Source organism: Sciurus vulgaris (assembly GCF_902686455.1).
Source record: "Sciurus vulgaris genome assembly, chromosome: 3".
Lineage (NCBI taxonomy): Eukaryota > Metazoa > Chordata > Mammalia > Rodentia > Sciuridae > Sciurus > Sciurus vulgaris.
Genome location: NC_136463.1, coordinates 170055252 through 170071671, shown reverse-complemented (window position 1 = coordinate 170071671; position 16420 = coordinate 170055252). Strand labels below are relative to the sequence as shown.

The window sequence follows — 16420 nt, the reverse complement described above, 5'->3', positions numbered from 1 at the left end:
GGGGCTTCCAGGGTTGGCGGGGGGGCGGGTAGGAGGAAAGGGGCAGATTGATCTATATGGTTGAGATTCCTTTTTGGGACAGAAGAACCTATCTGGAGTGGTGGGGAGTTGGGTGATGGGGCAGGGACACATGTAGGGACGTGCGGTTTCAATGCCAGTTATTTGGTCCGGGGCTTTCCTTCCCTCCCGCACCTGCCAGTGGGGCCAGCGTCTGCTGCCCTCCGTCCCGACAGGTTCGGCCTGGGGCCCCTGCACGATCCCCACTTCCCAGCTCCCTGGTCTCCGGCTTCTTATCTGGAGCCTTCCAGCTGCCCTCTCACACCCCTTTCTGGCTCCCGGTCCTCAGCCCGTTCCAATTCTCTAGCCCTCCAACTCCTTTCTCCTCGGTCCCTACAAACTCAACGACTTCCCCACGCGGCTTCCCGACCCCTCCGCTCTTTCCCGGGGCACTTCGGCCAAGCCCTGTCCTAGTCCCCGAGCACCCCGGGCCCGCCTCCACGTCCCCTCTGCCGGCGCTCCCGCCTTCCCGAACCGCCGCGGCCCGAGCCCGGGCACTAACCCGATTCGGAAGAGCAGCCTCTGGCTGCGCGTCATGAGCAGGCCGCGGAGGCCCCGCCGCGCCCGGCAGCTGCGGGGGCTCAGGAGCAGAACTAAGGCGAGAAGCAGCAGCCCGCAGCCGGTTACCCACAGCCAAGGCGCGGCGGGCCAGCCGGCCCAGGCCATGCTGGGGGCCGGCGCCTGCGGCCGCCCGGGGGCGTGGCTGAGCGTTGCTAGGCGACGGCCGGGCCCCGGCCCCACGCGGGGAAGCTGCGGGGTGGGGGCCCGGCTCCCGGCGCGCGCGGGCTCCGGGGCGCTCGGGGCGTTGCGGCGCCGCCCCACCCATGCTCGCGTTCGGACCCGCCCCCTCGCCAGCCTCCGCCGGGCGCACGCGGAGAAGGCTACCCAGCGGAGGTGGCTGGCTCCGCCCTCCGCTGCCAGCCCGGAGCTCAGCGGGAGCGGGTCTTGGACCTGTGCTAATCCGAGTCTACATTCGCCGAGTCCTGGTAAGGGCGAGAAGCCCGCAGCCCGTCGCTCCCACTTCCCCCTCCAGGGACCTTGGGAGAGGCTCTGGAGTGGTCTTTCTAACGAGAAGCCTTAAACAGACTTTTTAAGCTGGAAGGAACCTGGGAGTTCATCTGGGTCAGCTGCTGTTCACTCGTTTATTCATTCACCAAATTACTTTTCTAGCTCCTCCTAAGTACCAGGCACTGCGCCAGCATCTGAGGATGAAGGGTCAAAGACAGACAGCCTGGAGTGTACAATCTAGAATCTAGTGAGGAGACAAACCAAGTTAGCAATTACATGTATACACTTACGCACACACGCATACATGTATGATGACAATTTGTGGTGCTATGGAGGAAGCAAAGAGTGGGGACAATGATGTGGAGCACAGAGAGGACTCACTTAGATGTGGGAGGGCCTCTCTGAGGAGGTAACATATCACCATGTCCGTAGGATCAGAAGGGGCCACCCAGGCTCAGGGTGAGTGACTTGATCAAGGGTATGCAGTGATGGGTGGCAGAGCCAGGTCTAGGACCAAGGCCCCCTCCCTCCCATGCCCCATGTGATTTCCACATTGCTACCCTCCACCCCTTAACTGCTACCTTCCTGAAAGTTTCCAAAAGTCCTTATGGCTGTGGGATAGAAGTGGATACAAGAGGGCAAGTGAGGTGAAATCTACAAATTTAGGCCCACAGTAGACAGGACTGGGCTCCTCTGGATCCGGCCTTGCCCTGGCCGGGGACAGGAAGGGAAGGAAATGCTGCAAAGGATCAAGCTCACCATGGCTCCCTCTGGGAGATGGTGTAGAGGGAAGCAGGTGAGGCAATGCTCTTGTTTTCTTCCCTGCTTCCTGTGCTCTGGTCTGAGACCTAGATACCCGACCCCCACAGCACATATTTTCTCTTTTCTCTGAAGTACAAGGATTAGATATTTGAATCTAAAGGCTGAAGTCCCAGTGTGCAGAGGATATAACTGTAGGATCATTATGTACAATGTACCCTATTCTGCCCACTTCCACCCAAAAAAGCCAAGAGATGGGTGAAATTGTCCCCACACTCAATTGCAAATCATCTAATGCTGGGTGCAATTTAGAAAACCCACAGTCATGGAGTTTCCTTCACATGGATACATCTTGAGGGACAGTGCCTATGGCCCACACCCTTCCTGTTCTTTGCCTGCAATTCAGCTTCTCGGTGCCTGGCACAGAAAGGGCAGGTGCAGCAGAGGAGGCCTGGGGGAGAGGAAGACTGATAAACTAATTTGCAGACAGCTCTTCCAGGATGGTGAAGTCTGTGTCTCTACATGCAAAAGTGAAGAATTGTGGCATATTATAAACACACTTCGCTCCAGGTTAAGGCTGTACCAGGCAGGCATTAGCTTGAGAAATTATAACATAGTCCTTGTGATCGGAAACAGGAAATGCAGGCTCAAGTATGAGCCTGTGAAAAACACACAGACAACTGAATCCTAAATCTCAAGCCATATGCTCACATAAAGATTAGAGATAAAAAAAAAAAAAAAGATAAAAAAAAAAGATTAGAGATAACAAATCCAAGATGCATTTTCTGAAATACCAGGAATGAAGGCAAGGCTGGGGATAAGGAGGGAGGGTGTTTTGAGGGATTCATACAGACTCGGGAAACCATCCTTCCTTACCCTGGTCTCTTCTGGAAGACTTACCATGTCTGCTCCAAATCTGCTTTAGTTTCACCTCCTCTCCCATGAGAATCTTTTGTCCCAGCTAGACTGATGCTTCATTGCTCACCCTTTCCTGCACCTTATACCCTAAGTATTAATACAACTACTTATAATTTTTGGAACCTACCTTGTTTCACACCACTGTGTCCTTGCACATGCTGTGCTTTCTGCCTGGAGTGCCAATCATTCTTTGTTCCCTAAAGGTTCAAATCTGGTGTGCTCCCTTCAAGAAAACTTTCTTGAGCCCTCCCACCCCCAGCGTGGTTTTAAGCATGTTCTCCTTGTGCCAACTCTCAGTCTTGTACACAATCCTATCATTCAATGTAATACCTACGCCACATCTTTTTTTTACATGTCTCTCTTAGAGTCTACGGTCTTGAAGACTTTATTGTCTTCCTTAAGAATAGGAATTATAATTTAATTTATTCACCTTCAACACTCCAGGGTCTGGTTGGATGCCAGATGCATATTATACAATGTTCCTTGAAACGTCAAACTCCTGTCCATAGCCCACAAGGCCCCTGCTCGATAGAGCCTGTCTCTTCAGCCTCCTCAAATGCCATTCTTCCCCTGTCACCACAGATCAGTCATATGGTTCCTTAAATGTGCCAAGTTTATTCCCACCTCGGGGTCTTTGCTTATGCTCAGGTCCACTTGGAACATAGTCCCGCCAGTTCTTTAAAGAGCTCAAATGCCAATGGATGAGAAATAACTCACGTCTTCAGCTGAGTGGTGATTATGTGACATACCAGGGGCTCTAACTACAACTGGGTAGGGAGTGCAACTGGGACCTAGTAGGCTGAGGCCAGAGAGACTGCTAAAGTCCTACAATGCAGCTGGGCTTGGTGGTGCACACCTGTAATCCCAGAGGCTCCAGAGGCAAGAGGATCACAAGTTCAAAGCCAGCCTCAGCTATTTAGTAAGGTCCTAAGCAACTTGACAAGACCCTGTCTTAAAATTTGAAAAAAAAAAAAAAAAAAAAAAGGTGTGAGGGGGCAGCGGGGGATGTGGCTCAGTGGTTAAGCACCCTTGGGTTCAATCCCAGTATTTAAAAAAAAAAAAAAAAATCCTACAATGCACAGGACAGGCCCCTACAACAAAGAATTACGTAGCCCCAAATGTCTGTAGGACAAATGTTGAGAAACTGGCATATTCATATGTAAAAACTCACCAAGCTTCACACTTAAGTTTTGTGCACTTTACCAAAAGTATACATCAAATTAAAGACAACTGCTACACCCTCTGAGAAGGCTTCACCGACCACTCCATCACTGTTCAATTACTCTTCTTCCTTCACCTTGAAGGCATTTTTCACAATCTGACATTATTTTGTGATTCTTGTCTGTCACCCCCCGCCACTGGAATATAAGCCCCAGGAAGTCAGGGGTGTGTATAATTCTTGGCCCAGAGAAGACATTCAGTTAAGTATTTGCTGAATGAATGAGTGGATAATAGAAGCAAAAAATGGATGAATAAAAATTTATATTGCCATGGAGCACTATGACTGTCAAAGGACTGGAACTCTCTTACTCTGACCAGTGGGCTTGGTCCCCGAGGGAGAGTTGTGTGGACACCAAACTCCACCACAAGAGGCAGGTCTTGAACAAGGAGCCAGAACAAACCACATCAGGAAAGCTGAAGGAGACCTAAATCTGAGGCACCCAACAGCCCTGGATCTTTGGCCACAACTTCCTCCCCAGAGCATATTGGGGGTACAATGAGGACTAAGGTAATAACCTGAGACAGGAGTCTGACATTCATGCGGGTCTGGCCTGTGATGTGGTGCTTCGGGAGCCTTAACTTCAAGGAGAAGCTCCCTGCCAGGTTCCAGGGTGGGGGTGGGGTTCTCGAGGAGTCTGCCTCTATTCCACCTGCCAGCCCAGGCTTTCCCCTTAGAACGAACAGCCTGTCTTCATCTTTGCATCGTGGCTCAAGCTGGATGACCAGTGCTTGGTTGGCATACAGGATGTCATTGACAATGATGATGATGACTTTGAGGACAATGACAATGATGACACGATCATGAAGGAGTTTCGATGGTTGGAGCTATTTGAATGCTAGAAAAAAAAGAGATTAACTTGTTGGGTCAGGGTGACAAAGTCAGCTCAGTGCAGAAAAGTTAACCCGATGGGAAGATGTGATGCTCTGGTCCCCACTCTGTCCAGCCCCATTCACATCATTCTAGCTTCTCATTTTTTGTCAGTCCAAACTCACCATCCTGTTGTGAACTTCCCTTGTAACCCTGATTTTATGGGAAGCAAATCCTCCTCCCTATCCTCTGCCTTCTCACGGAGTTCCCTCCCTGCCCTGTCTTTAAAAAAAAAAATTTTTTTTTTAGTTGTACATGGACACATACCTTTATTTATTTTTATGTGAGGCTGAGGATTGAACCCCATACCTCACATATACTAGGCAAGTGCCCTTCCTCTGAGCCACAACCCCAGCCCTAGACAGGGTTTCTTTAAGTTAGGGCCTCACTAAGTTGCTGAGGCTGGCCTTGAACTTGAGATCCTTCTGCCTCAAGCCCCCTGAGTTGTAATGGGTAACTAACCTAAGCCTGGATTCAACATAAACTGAGAACACTGTTGTGAGAATTAGTGCCTGGGAAAGGGGAGAGTTCTTCTCTCCTTTCTAGTCAGCTAGCTGTCTTCAGGGAACTAGATTAGCACCGTCCACTCCTACCTTTTGGATCGTAAATGACTTCCCCTAGGATCTAACTACTTTCCTTTGAAGTGTAAATGCCCCAGTGCCGGCTCCAGGCCCAAGGCTAAAGATTTATGGAAGGCCTTGTAAAGGAGCCAGTTCTTCCTCTTATCACATTCTATGCTTCCTGCTGGAAACCCTGTGCACAACTATGTATCATTTAGACTAGAAAATTTATGATACTAGATAACCTATAAATGTTGTGAAAAACTGGTGCTGGGCGCTCAGAATTTGGAGTCTAGTCTCCTCTGGGCCCACCAGTGTAAAATAAAGTTTGGAGTTCTCTTCCTTTCCCAGTGCGGGTTGCTGCTTCTCCACCAGCCTGTTTCCCTCAACAGAGTCACTGGGATTACAGGTGTGCACCGTGGGGCCTGGCCCACCCTGCCCTGTTTTGACTGAATCTGACCCATCTTCTACTCCGTTCCCTCCACCACCCCCACTCCCTCCTGCCTCCTGCAGAAAAAAACAATCTCCTGCCTTGTTGCAGCTCCAGGTTAGAATGGGATGTGCTAGTTTTATTCCAGGTCAAGACCACGGCTCTTCCTACCTCCTGTATGAAACGTCTCTCCACCCCTTCCCCATCAGTACATCCTCTGACCCAGCCCAGACTCCAAGGACTTAGACACTTGTTTCTACTCTTCCTGCTTGATTCTTGCCATTAGGTAACTCCAACAATTCTGGCTTGTTCTCTTAGCTCAGGCAGTTCTCAAGCTTCAGAGAGCCTAAGATTCACTCAAGAAGCTTATAAAATGCAGACTCCTGGGCCCCCGACCTGGACTCAGACTCCACAGTTTGGCTGAGGCCTAACGCTGCATTTTGCATAGGTGATTTTGACCTCTGCCTTGACCTCAGTTCCTGACCTGACCTTAATTCCTTGACCTGACCTGACCTTAATTCCAAGGTCTTCAATGTCATTCAGTAGCCTGCTCATATGGTCATGCCCTGCATTCACCTGGAACTTCTCTACCTCAGGAAACCTCAACTCTTCCCTAGGATGCAGGATCCTCCAGTTTTGGCCCCTTGAAACTGTTTTCTTCCAGCCCCTCCATTCCTCCCTCCCATATTTCTTCCTCTCCAATATGGACTTGGGCTCAATCCCTGAACCCTTCACCAGCTGCCCCCTTCCTTGCCTTTCAGCCCTCCAGCCTTAGTATACCAATGGCCAGACTTGCCTGCTCCAACCTGACAACCCTCTTTTGGCTCCCACTTCAGGGACAGGACTGAAGAAAACTGTCAATCAGAGCTGTTAAAATTCCGGCCCCACGGCGACCCCAACACCAATGCCTGGCAATTCTTTAATTTTGCTGATATCTCCTCTTACTACCCATTGTTCATCCCAATCTCAGGTCTCAACTTCATTTCCTTTGCTTTCAGCAAATATCCTTCTTAGAGGACACAAGTTGTGTTCCCAGGTACCCCCTAAATATTTTGCTACTTACCTAATGAATTTTTAGAGAAAGTGCTATTGGTCCCCCTTGCTCAAATCTTTTAATCTTTTGTCTCTCCACTTCCTTCATCCTATGAGTAAATGCAAACTAAAAAATTCCCCTCAGTGTGGGGATTACTCCTGTAATCCCCGTTACTTAAGAGGCTGAGGCAGAAGGACAAGAAGTTTGAGGCCAGCCTCAGCAGCTTAGTGAGACCCTGTCTCAAAATAAAAAATAAAAAGGGCTGGGGTTATCAGTGGTAAGGTGCCTCATTTAACTCAGGGCCTCCTGCCTGCTAGGCAAGCACTCTACCACCGAGCCAGTCCCCCATCCCACTCTGTTGTATTTTCACACACTTATGGTGCTGGGTGGGGCACCCAGGGCCTCCAGCCTGCTAGGCAAACTTGAGTTGCAGCACCAGTCTGCCCTGTACCATGTAACTCCGCACCATTTCAATGAGGTTGAAATATATTTCCCCAGACCATTGATGTTGGGTTTGGTCTTGTGACTTGCCTTGGCCAGTGGAACCTTAGCAGATGTGATACAAGCAGAGGCCTTAAATGTGCTGTTGTGGTAAAGCTGAATCTGTGTTCGTGCTTTTTGCCATGAGAACATCCCTCAGGCAGTTGCTGGTCTAAGGAAGATAAAAGACACACAGAGTCTACCTGGATCCTACTCACAGCTTGGAAGCCAGCAGGGCTCAGCTTAAATCAGCTGGAAGAGCCTGCCCACACAGAACACCAGGGACATGTGCTTATCATTACATGCCTCTCAATTTTGGATTGGTTTGTTATGCAGCATTATTGTAACAATAGCTGACAGACACAGTGGGAAACAGATTACTTAATGGTGCTGGAAAGATACACTGTGTGGATAACTGACTAGCTGGTTACAAAAGGGTAATTTAGACCTGTGCCTAACAGAGTCCACCAGAATAAATTCCATGTGAATTACAGTGTTAAGGATATAAAATTAATCCTTAAAAATTTGATGCAGTGGCACATGCCTGTCATCCCAGCTACTCAGAAAGCTGAGGCAGAATGATCATGAGTTTGAGGGCAGTGTGGTCAAGTTAGCAAGACCTGTCTCATTAAAGTTAAATTAACCATACATAATTAGAAGAAAATAAAATACATGTCCAATCTCTGAATAACAGGACTTTATAAGGCTAAAAGCAATAAAAGTATTATTTCAATTTTCTTTAATAGGCATATATGATTCCTAAATTTAAACAAAAAAACAACTGAAGACCTGATAAGGGAAGTAATTACCCTTTCAGTTACTTACAATTTTAAAAACTTTTGGGAGGGTGAAGCAGGAGGAATTGAAGTTGAAGACCAACCTGGGTCACTTGGCAAGACCCTATCTCAAAATAAAATTGAATGTATAATTAAAAAGAACAAATGAAAAAATTTTTTAAATTAAAAATAAGACTTAAAAGAACTGGGGATGTAGCTCCATGGTAGAGTGCCCTTGGTTCAATCCCTAGGACCAGGAAAAAAAAATAAAAATCAACAGCATGATGTGGCAGATCCTGTTGGCTGGTTGACACCCGTTCTCCACCCTCACCCCCTTTCCCTTATTAATCTCTATCTTGCCAATTCTCCTCTGAATAGCTGCAGCCTCTGAGTCCCTCCCTAACCATGGGGGTGGATCTTGATTGGTCCAAGCCAATTGGTGCACTTACGGTTGGGTCAAGCTTTGGTTAAAGCCAGGCATGTGCCATCAGATAATCATAGCAAATATTTATCTAGGACACACCGTATCCAGGCACTATTCTAAGTGCTCTACAGATTAGCCCTCAGCTCTCACCATAACCCTATAAATCAAAGAGGGAGCAAGCAAGTGGTCCAGGCCACACAGGTGAGGTAAGGTGGAAACAGGCCGAAGGTCTTCTAGGAAGGTTCTCCTCGTTTAGAGGGATGTACTATAGCTGAGGTGCTGGGGATGAAACCCAGGGCTTGTGCAGTGTAGGCAAATGAAATACCACTGGGCTATAGGTCCAGCCTAACTGCAGCTCTCTCGTATATTCCCTTTCTACCAAGAGGCAGCTTTTCTAGGATGCCTGGAACTGCAGCAACCATTTGGGGCTGTTAGAAGTAGTTTAAGAGAAAATTTCAGCAGGGCACAGAGGTTCACACTTGTAACCACAGCTATTCTGGAGGCTGAGGCAGGAGGATCACAGGTTCATGGCCAGCCTGGGCAACTTAATGAGACCCTGTCTCAAAATAAAAAATGTTAAAAAAGGTCCATGAATGTAGCTCAATGCTAGAGGCAGGCGGACACTACCACATCCAGCTTCGTTGGGTTTTCTGATACTTGCAGGCAAAAGCCCATAAACTACTACTGTGGGCAAATCTTTTATTTTAATAGAAGGTGGAGGGAAAAGACAGGAAGTTTTTATATAGTGAATAAGTTTTATATAATTGATATGACTGCACTTCTGCAAGCATGAATGCATAGAAAAAGTCTATCGTCATAAGCTTTGGTTGTGGGCTCTTTGGGTATCACTTATTTTCTTTTTTATACTCTTAAAATATTCTCTAAGCTGGGCACCATGGTGCATACCTGTAATCCCAGCAACTTGCGAAACTGAGGCAGGAAGACTGCAAATTTAAGGCCTGTCTCAGCAACTTAGCAAGACTCTGTCTCAAAAATAAAATTAAAAGGGCTGGGAATGTCTCAGCTCATGGGTAGAACACCCCTGGATTCAATTCTCAGTGCCACAAAATAAACAAATGAATAAATAAAATGTTAAGATTTTAAAAATAAAATATTTTCTCATCTTTTACAATAGGAATGTATCACTAAGGACTATTTTATTCAAAATATTTATGAAAACAGAGCTGTCTCTACTTTTCACCTCCTATGCATTCTTAGGCCATCAGCTGGGCATCTGCCTCCATCTCTCCATCCCATTGGCCCTTTACCCATCTGCCACCGTGGGGCTCACGTCACTGAACCTCTGGGCAGCAGCTGCAACAATCCAGCATGCTGTTTCTCCCTCCACCCTCCCGGTCACAGTCTCTTCTGGCTACCCGCCCCCGCCCCGCGCCAGGTCTGACAAGCCTCAGTTCTGCTGCCTGTGGCTGACACTTGCTCTACATTCACTGCTTCCCCTGACTTCAGCTATGACTTAGGTACTTGTTACTGCAAAAGAGAAACATCCAGAATAGCTCCGCTCTGGTTTTACCCCCAGTTTTGGGGGTCCAACATGGCGTTCTTCCACTGTTACATTCCCAGCCTTTTAGAAGTTTTTTTTTTCTTTTGAGGACTGGGGCTATAGCTCAGAGGCAGAGCATTTGCCTAGCATGTGTGAGGCCCTTCTTCCTTTCCAACCCAGGTAGAAGAAGAAGGAGAAGGAGAAAGAAAATGTAGAGGTTCAGGCCATGGGAAAGTACAGAGGACCGTAAGTCCTTTGAGTGAGCACACTCCTCGGGACAAAAAACACCCTCTGTTTCTCTGGCTTAGGAAAGTTCCTCCCTTCTCAGGCCAGGGAGACATTATCTTCTTATAAAAACAGCTGGTACTAGTGGACTCTGAGAAGCAAGCAAGTTATATGATCTGCACCTGCACAAAGCTAACTGCACTACATGACCTGATATAACCCTGTAGTCAATAAAACAAAACTGGCTTTCCCTTGCGAGAGTCGTTTTCTTGCTGTAGACCATCCTGTGTGCTTGCCTCTTTATTTTCTCACCTTTACTCTTGAGGAGGAGGAGGAGGAAGAAGAGGGGGAGGGGAGGGGAGGAGGAGGAGGAGGAAGTTTTTTTTAAATTTTGAAACAGGGTGTCACTCAGTTGCTCAGGCTGGTCTTGAACTTGCGATCATCTTGCCTCAGCCTCCCAGGTTGCTGGGAACACAGGTGTGTGCTATACAGATGAGAGCCCCCTTCTTGAGTTGCAAACCTGAATGGCCTATTTTCTTGCTGGTCACCTCCATTTGGATGTCCTAGGGTTCTTCTAGTTGCTTTGTCCCAAACTGAACTCATCCTTATGCCACCCCAACCTGCTCCTTCCCTGTTCCCCACCTTGGCAAATGGCACCACCTCCTGTTTGTTACATAAAAGGGATTTATGATAGTACATATTTTAGAGTCCTGGTTTGAACATTCAGTTCTGCCACTCACTAGCTGTGTGTCTCTGGACAAGTTTTGTCACCTTCCTAAGCCCCAGTCTCCTATCTGTAGGTCAAGATGAGTGAAGGGTCTGTGTCCTGAGGCTTGTGAGGATCAGAGGAGATATTGCAGGCTCAGCATGCTCTGCACAATGCCCAGTTTTCTGTTTTTGTTCTGGCAGTGCTGGGGATTAGGCCCAAGGCTTCCTGCGTGCCAGGCAAGTGCTCCACTATAGCTCCACTTCCAGTCCTGGCTTTGTTTTGGTTTTGAGGTTTTTCTGGGGGGTACCAGATATTGAACTCAGGGGCACTTGACCACCGGGCCACATCCCCAGCCCTATTTTGTATATTATTTAGAGATGGGGGTCTCACTGAATTGCTTAGCACCTCGCTTTTGCTAAGACTGTCCTTGAACTCCAGATCCTCCTGCCTCAGCCTCCCGAGCTGCTGGGAGTACTGGCGTGTGCCACCGCACCCAGTCTGGCTTTGTTTTTATAGCTGTTCTCAACCTCCCTCCCAGGACCCTGCCACAGTCCTCCGTACTCCAGTGGCCCTCCTACTCACCCTCCCCTTTAGCTTCTGAGGATTTTTCATGAGTCATAAAGCCGAGCACATCCCTTCTCTGTTTAAAATGCTTTGGTGCTGCCTTGTCTGTGGAAGACCGTCCTGACCACTAAACCTAAGGTCTGCAGCCACTTTCTAGCCAGCCCTCACCTCCTTCTCCTCCATCCCTGCTGGCCTCCCCACCTCTCTCCTGACCTTGGGTTCCAGCAGTACCAACCCTGGAGAAGGCCAGGTTCTCAGTGTCAACCTTTGCATCTGCTGTTTGTTCTGTCTGCCCACCCCATTCCCTGGCAAATTCCAAACCTATAAACCCTGGCATGATGGGCAAGTCATTCATAACTCATCTGGGCCTCAATTTCCCCATCTATAAAATGGGGGTGATAATGGTCTCATAGGTTATTGTGAGGAAATTAATCATGGGGAGCCCTTTGAACAGTGCCAAACACAGAGGAGAGACTGCTCTTCCGGGAACACGTGTGCTTCATGAGGCAGGGATTTTTGTCTACTCCCAGCTGTCCTCCCAGTCCCTGAGCCAGTGTCTGGCACACAGCAATCCTAGAAATATATATTGTCGAATGACCAAACCAATCTACAGCCCCAACTCCCAGGAAGGCCTTCTCCACCCCGAGGCCCAGGCGATGAAGTCCCGCTCATTGCACGCACTGCTGCACCACTGTCCTCGACAGGCTGGGGATAGCTCCTGGTGCTGTGTGGACCCTGGAGTCCCCTGTGGCTAAGGAGGGTGGGCTGAGGGTGAGGAGGCGGGTGCAGGGCTCAGGTGGACTGAATGCACCCTGCATCCACTCTTTACTTACGTGGTGCCCTGGGGCAAAGGTCTTAATCACTTTAAGCCCCATTCTCTTTCTCCATGAGAGGGATTGATAATCTGTGAACTTTCAAGATTAACTGTGAGCCAGGTATGGTGGCAGACATCTGTAATCCCAGTGATCTGGGAGGCTGAGGCAGGACAATAGCAAGGCCAGCCCTGGCAATTTAGCAAGACACTGTCCTGAAATTTAAAAAAAAAAAAAAAACTTACAAAGGGCTGGGGATGTAGTTCAGGGGCAAAGCACCCTGGGTTGCATCACTAATATTCCCCCCCCACAAAAGATGACTGGTGATCACCCAGGTAAAGGATGAGGGACTCGGTCCATCTGGTACTCCTTACCTATTTGCTGATGTTTATTGTGTCTTTCTTGCAACATCCGCATCTGTCCTTCTCTGTGCTTCAGTATATTAGGATTGAATACAGCGGGTGTGATCCTTTCCTTTCATTCCTCCCTGCCATTGCCCCAAATTGGGCCCTCAGGTCTTCACTCCTGCCCCACCAGGACCTCCAACCCCACCTACCTTATGCAAGTCAGATGAAGGTCTCAAAACCCTGTTCCAAATGGGGCATCCCTCTGCCTGAAGCCACTGTCCTCACAATCATGTTTACATCATCTGGCTTAGCAACATGATCTCAACCCAGTTTTCTAGGGTTTTATGCTACAGTGTGCCCTCTGCTTCTTCAAGTCAGCCTCCACAGCTTGCTCTCCTGGGTCCTCTGTTCCATATCACCAGGAAATCCTTTCAGGCCGACTGCTTTTTCTCTTTTTTTCTTTCAATACTGGGGATTCAATGCAGCACCTTGCACGTGCTAGGCAAGTGCTCTACACTGAGCTACATCCCAGAGCTTTTTATTTTTATTTTGAGATTTATTGCTGAGATTGGCCTTGAACTTGTGATCTTCCTGCTTTAGCCTCTTGAGTCACTGGGTTACTGGTGTGTGCCACCACATGCCACTTCAGGCAGGTTTCTTAAGGTACCAGGTACCTTGAAGTTGGTTCCAAAACACCCAAAGGGATGTAATACACTCTCAGGAGTAACTGTAACTAATTAAGGCCGGAATTCCCAATCTGGGGAGTCTAACAGGCTCTGGGTGGAGGGGAGGGAGGGAATTCAGTCCTCTGGAGGCTGATCTGAGCTTTGAATACAGTTCCTTCAAAGCTAAAAATAAGTTCAACCAGCTGGGCCCATAGCTCAGTGGTACAGCCCTTACCTAACATGTGAGACACTGGGTTTGATCCCCAGCACAGCTAAATAAATTTTCCCTGGGAAAATGCCATATTGTAGTCAAACAGAAATGAATGGGTTGAAAAGTAGCTACTTTCCTTCTTAGGGCTATGGGGGTATCTCCTTAAGTCTGTGGCCTCCCTATAGGCAGAAACAGTGCTGTCTGCTCCTGGTCTCTCATACCCCCAGCATCTAGTGACTTGCTTGACACTTGGAGTGTAATAAGCATTTGTTCACTATGGGGAAAGGAAGAAGAATGGGACAGACCGCTGAGAGCCAGGCCTGTGTGAAGATGCCCTTCGCAAGTTATTGAACTGTGGTGACAACTCTATAAACAGATCATGGTACCCTCCTTTAGAGACGAAGTGCTGAGGCTCTGGCAGGCTGAACAACTCACCCCACCACAGAACTAACAAGTGACAGAGTCTGAATTCAAGTCTGGTTTCAGTGAACCAAGTCCATGCTGTCCACTGATACCTCTGCTGCCAGCATTGGGAGAAAGCGCCCTGGCCAAGGTGAGCCAGGAAACACCACAGACTTGAACTGGCACCTAAGGAGAGCTGCCTGAAAAGACCACAGTCGACCTGACCCCAGGGGAGGTGTTCCAAGAACCCCAGGAGATGTCTGAAATGTAGCCGGTGCAAGAACTGCACATGCCAGCATTTTCCTATTCAGACATACCAAGGCAAATCTTTTTTTGGTAATGGCGTTTGAACCCAGGGCCGCTTAACCACTGAGCCACATCCCCAGCCTTTTAAATATTTTATTTAGAGACAGGGTCTCACTGAGTTGCTTAGGTTCTGGCTAAGTTGCTGGCTTTGAACTCTCCATCCTCCTGCCTCAGCTTCCTGAATGGCTGGGATTACAGGCATGTGCCACTGCACAGGCCCTAGGGCAAATCTTAATTTATTTCTTAATTTACGGTAAGAAGTTAACAACAATAATAAAATAAAATAAAAGTTATTGAAGGGCTGGGGATGTGGCTCAGCACTTGCCTAGCATGGGTGAGGTCCTAGGTTCTATCCCCAGTATTGCAAAAACATAAAGTTATTTAAAACTTATGAATTGAGGTCTAGATGAAGCTCAGTGTAGAGAAATTCCCTAGCATTCATGAGGTCCTGCTTTCAATTCTAGTACTGAAAATAAAAAAAGTTATTTAAAACATAAATTGGTGACCAAGGGTATAGCCCAGTGGTAGAACACACGCTTAGCATGAGCAAGGCACTGGTTCTGATCCCCAGCATGGGGGCACGGGGGGAAGCAAAATAATGACAAATGGTATAAATGGTTTATTTCTGAAATATCCCATTTAATCTTGTTGAACTGCAGGTTACTAAAATTGAGGATAGGAAGGTGCTACTGTATTCTACAAGTCTTTGGGGGCTGTGGGCAGAGTAGAGACAAGATAAGAGATAGTGCGGTTCCTCAAGGCTAGTGATAGTGGGTCTCTGTCACCAATCCTAGGCCTGAAGGGTGAGGGGAGGGACAGAGCTATGTGGAGGGCCACAGGACAGGAGCTGCGACCTTTGGGTGGGAGATGATCCAGTCTGTGGTGACCCTTCAGGGAGGGAGAAGGAAGGAAAAAATACTCCACTACACTCCCATTTCCTGCTGGAACTCTCCACTGGTCAAACCCAACCGAAGCTGTAGGACCAAGAGCCCCTGAGGTGTCCATGTGAACCAACTTCAGGCACAGCAGAGAATAGCAGGGCCAGAGTGACTAGAAGCCAGCCAGCCAGATGAGACCAAAGATGAGTGGCTTGAAATGGCAGTGGGTGTCTGACTCTCAGCGTGGGGGCCAGCTGCCACCACCTTTCATCCCATGGCTGAGACAGCTCCTGACCTTCCTGCTTTCGGGTTCCCTCCCCACAACACGCTCACAGCTCAGGATCCAGATCGCTGCCCAACCCTGCTAACACACTCAATTGACTTCCCTAAAAGGTAGGTTTCCAGATCCTTAAGTCCTCTAGACCTGGTCTCTGCCCATCTTCCCAGTCATCTCAGGCCACTTCCCAGCCTAACACTTTCCTGAAGTTTCTGGAATGCCCCAAGATCACCTTCACAAGCCCTCACCTGTGAGCCTGGCAGCACATGAGCACGAATGTGATCCCTCTCTCTCTCTCTGTTACATGCTGACTTCTCAGAGGAGCAGCCTGTAAGAGACCCCAAACTAGATGAGGTCTCTTAGGGCACCAGGTCCATTTTCCTTTTTACTTTTAACTTTTTATTAAGGAGAATCTAAAGTATCTAAAAACAGAGAGAAATAGAAATTTAAAAAAAAAATAAAAACAAAAACAGGGAGAAAGTGAGATGGAGAATTCTCATGTATCTATTACCTAGCTTCAACAACTTTATCTGCAGGTAAGAGAGATCAGAGTGAATTTTCAAACTTTTTTGAACCTAGGTCTCAATATGAAATATACTTTACAATGAAACCCATACACTATACATATACAGCATAAAGAAACCTAAAATCAAGTATCATGAAACAATATTTTCATTTTATCTAGTATGCTTAATTTTTTAATGCTGGTTATGACCCATTAATCAATTTCTCCTACAGTAGCTGACCAATCCCTCTGGCGATTTCCTGGGTTTCCCGGTTTCTTGCCTTGCACTAATAGCTGGATCCTGCCCCCTAGTGGTCATGCTTGGGAACTGATTGTGCCTTACTGATCTTTCTAGAGGTCTATTTTTGGCCTGTTAGAGACTCACTGAATTCTGTAGGACGTATTTGGTTCTGACTCTGGGCCAGGCGTCTGGGGGTGAGGACCAAGATGAGTTGTGATCCATACCCTGACTCCAGGGTTTCCC

The 16420-nt window shown here is 48.0% G+C and overlaps 1 protein-coding gene across 2 annotated transcripts in view; it reads right to left on the bottom strand.

The window, feature by feature from the left end:
- The window catches only part of PNKD (PNKD metallo-beta-lactamase domain containing), a 65110-nt gene that overhangs the window by 20214 nt on the left and 28476 nt on the right, over positions 1-16420 (bottom strand). The window contains exon 1 of one of the 2 annotated variants that reach the window (XM_079133004.1): positions 560-851. The exons of the other annotated variant lie outside the window; for it this stretch is intronic. Within the exon in view, the coding sequence (XP_078989130.1) occupies positions 560-723 (164 nt within the window). The 5' untranslated portion in view covers positions 724-851. Of the gene's footprint in view, positions 1-559; positions 852-16420 lie in introns of those variants that run through there. 2 annotated transcript variants of the gene reach the window in all.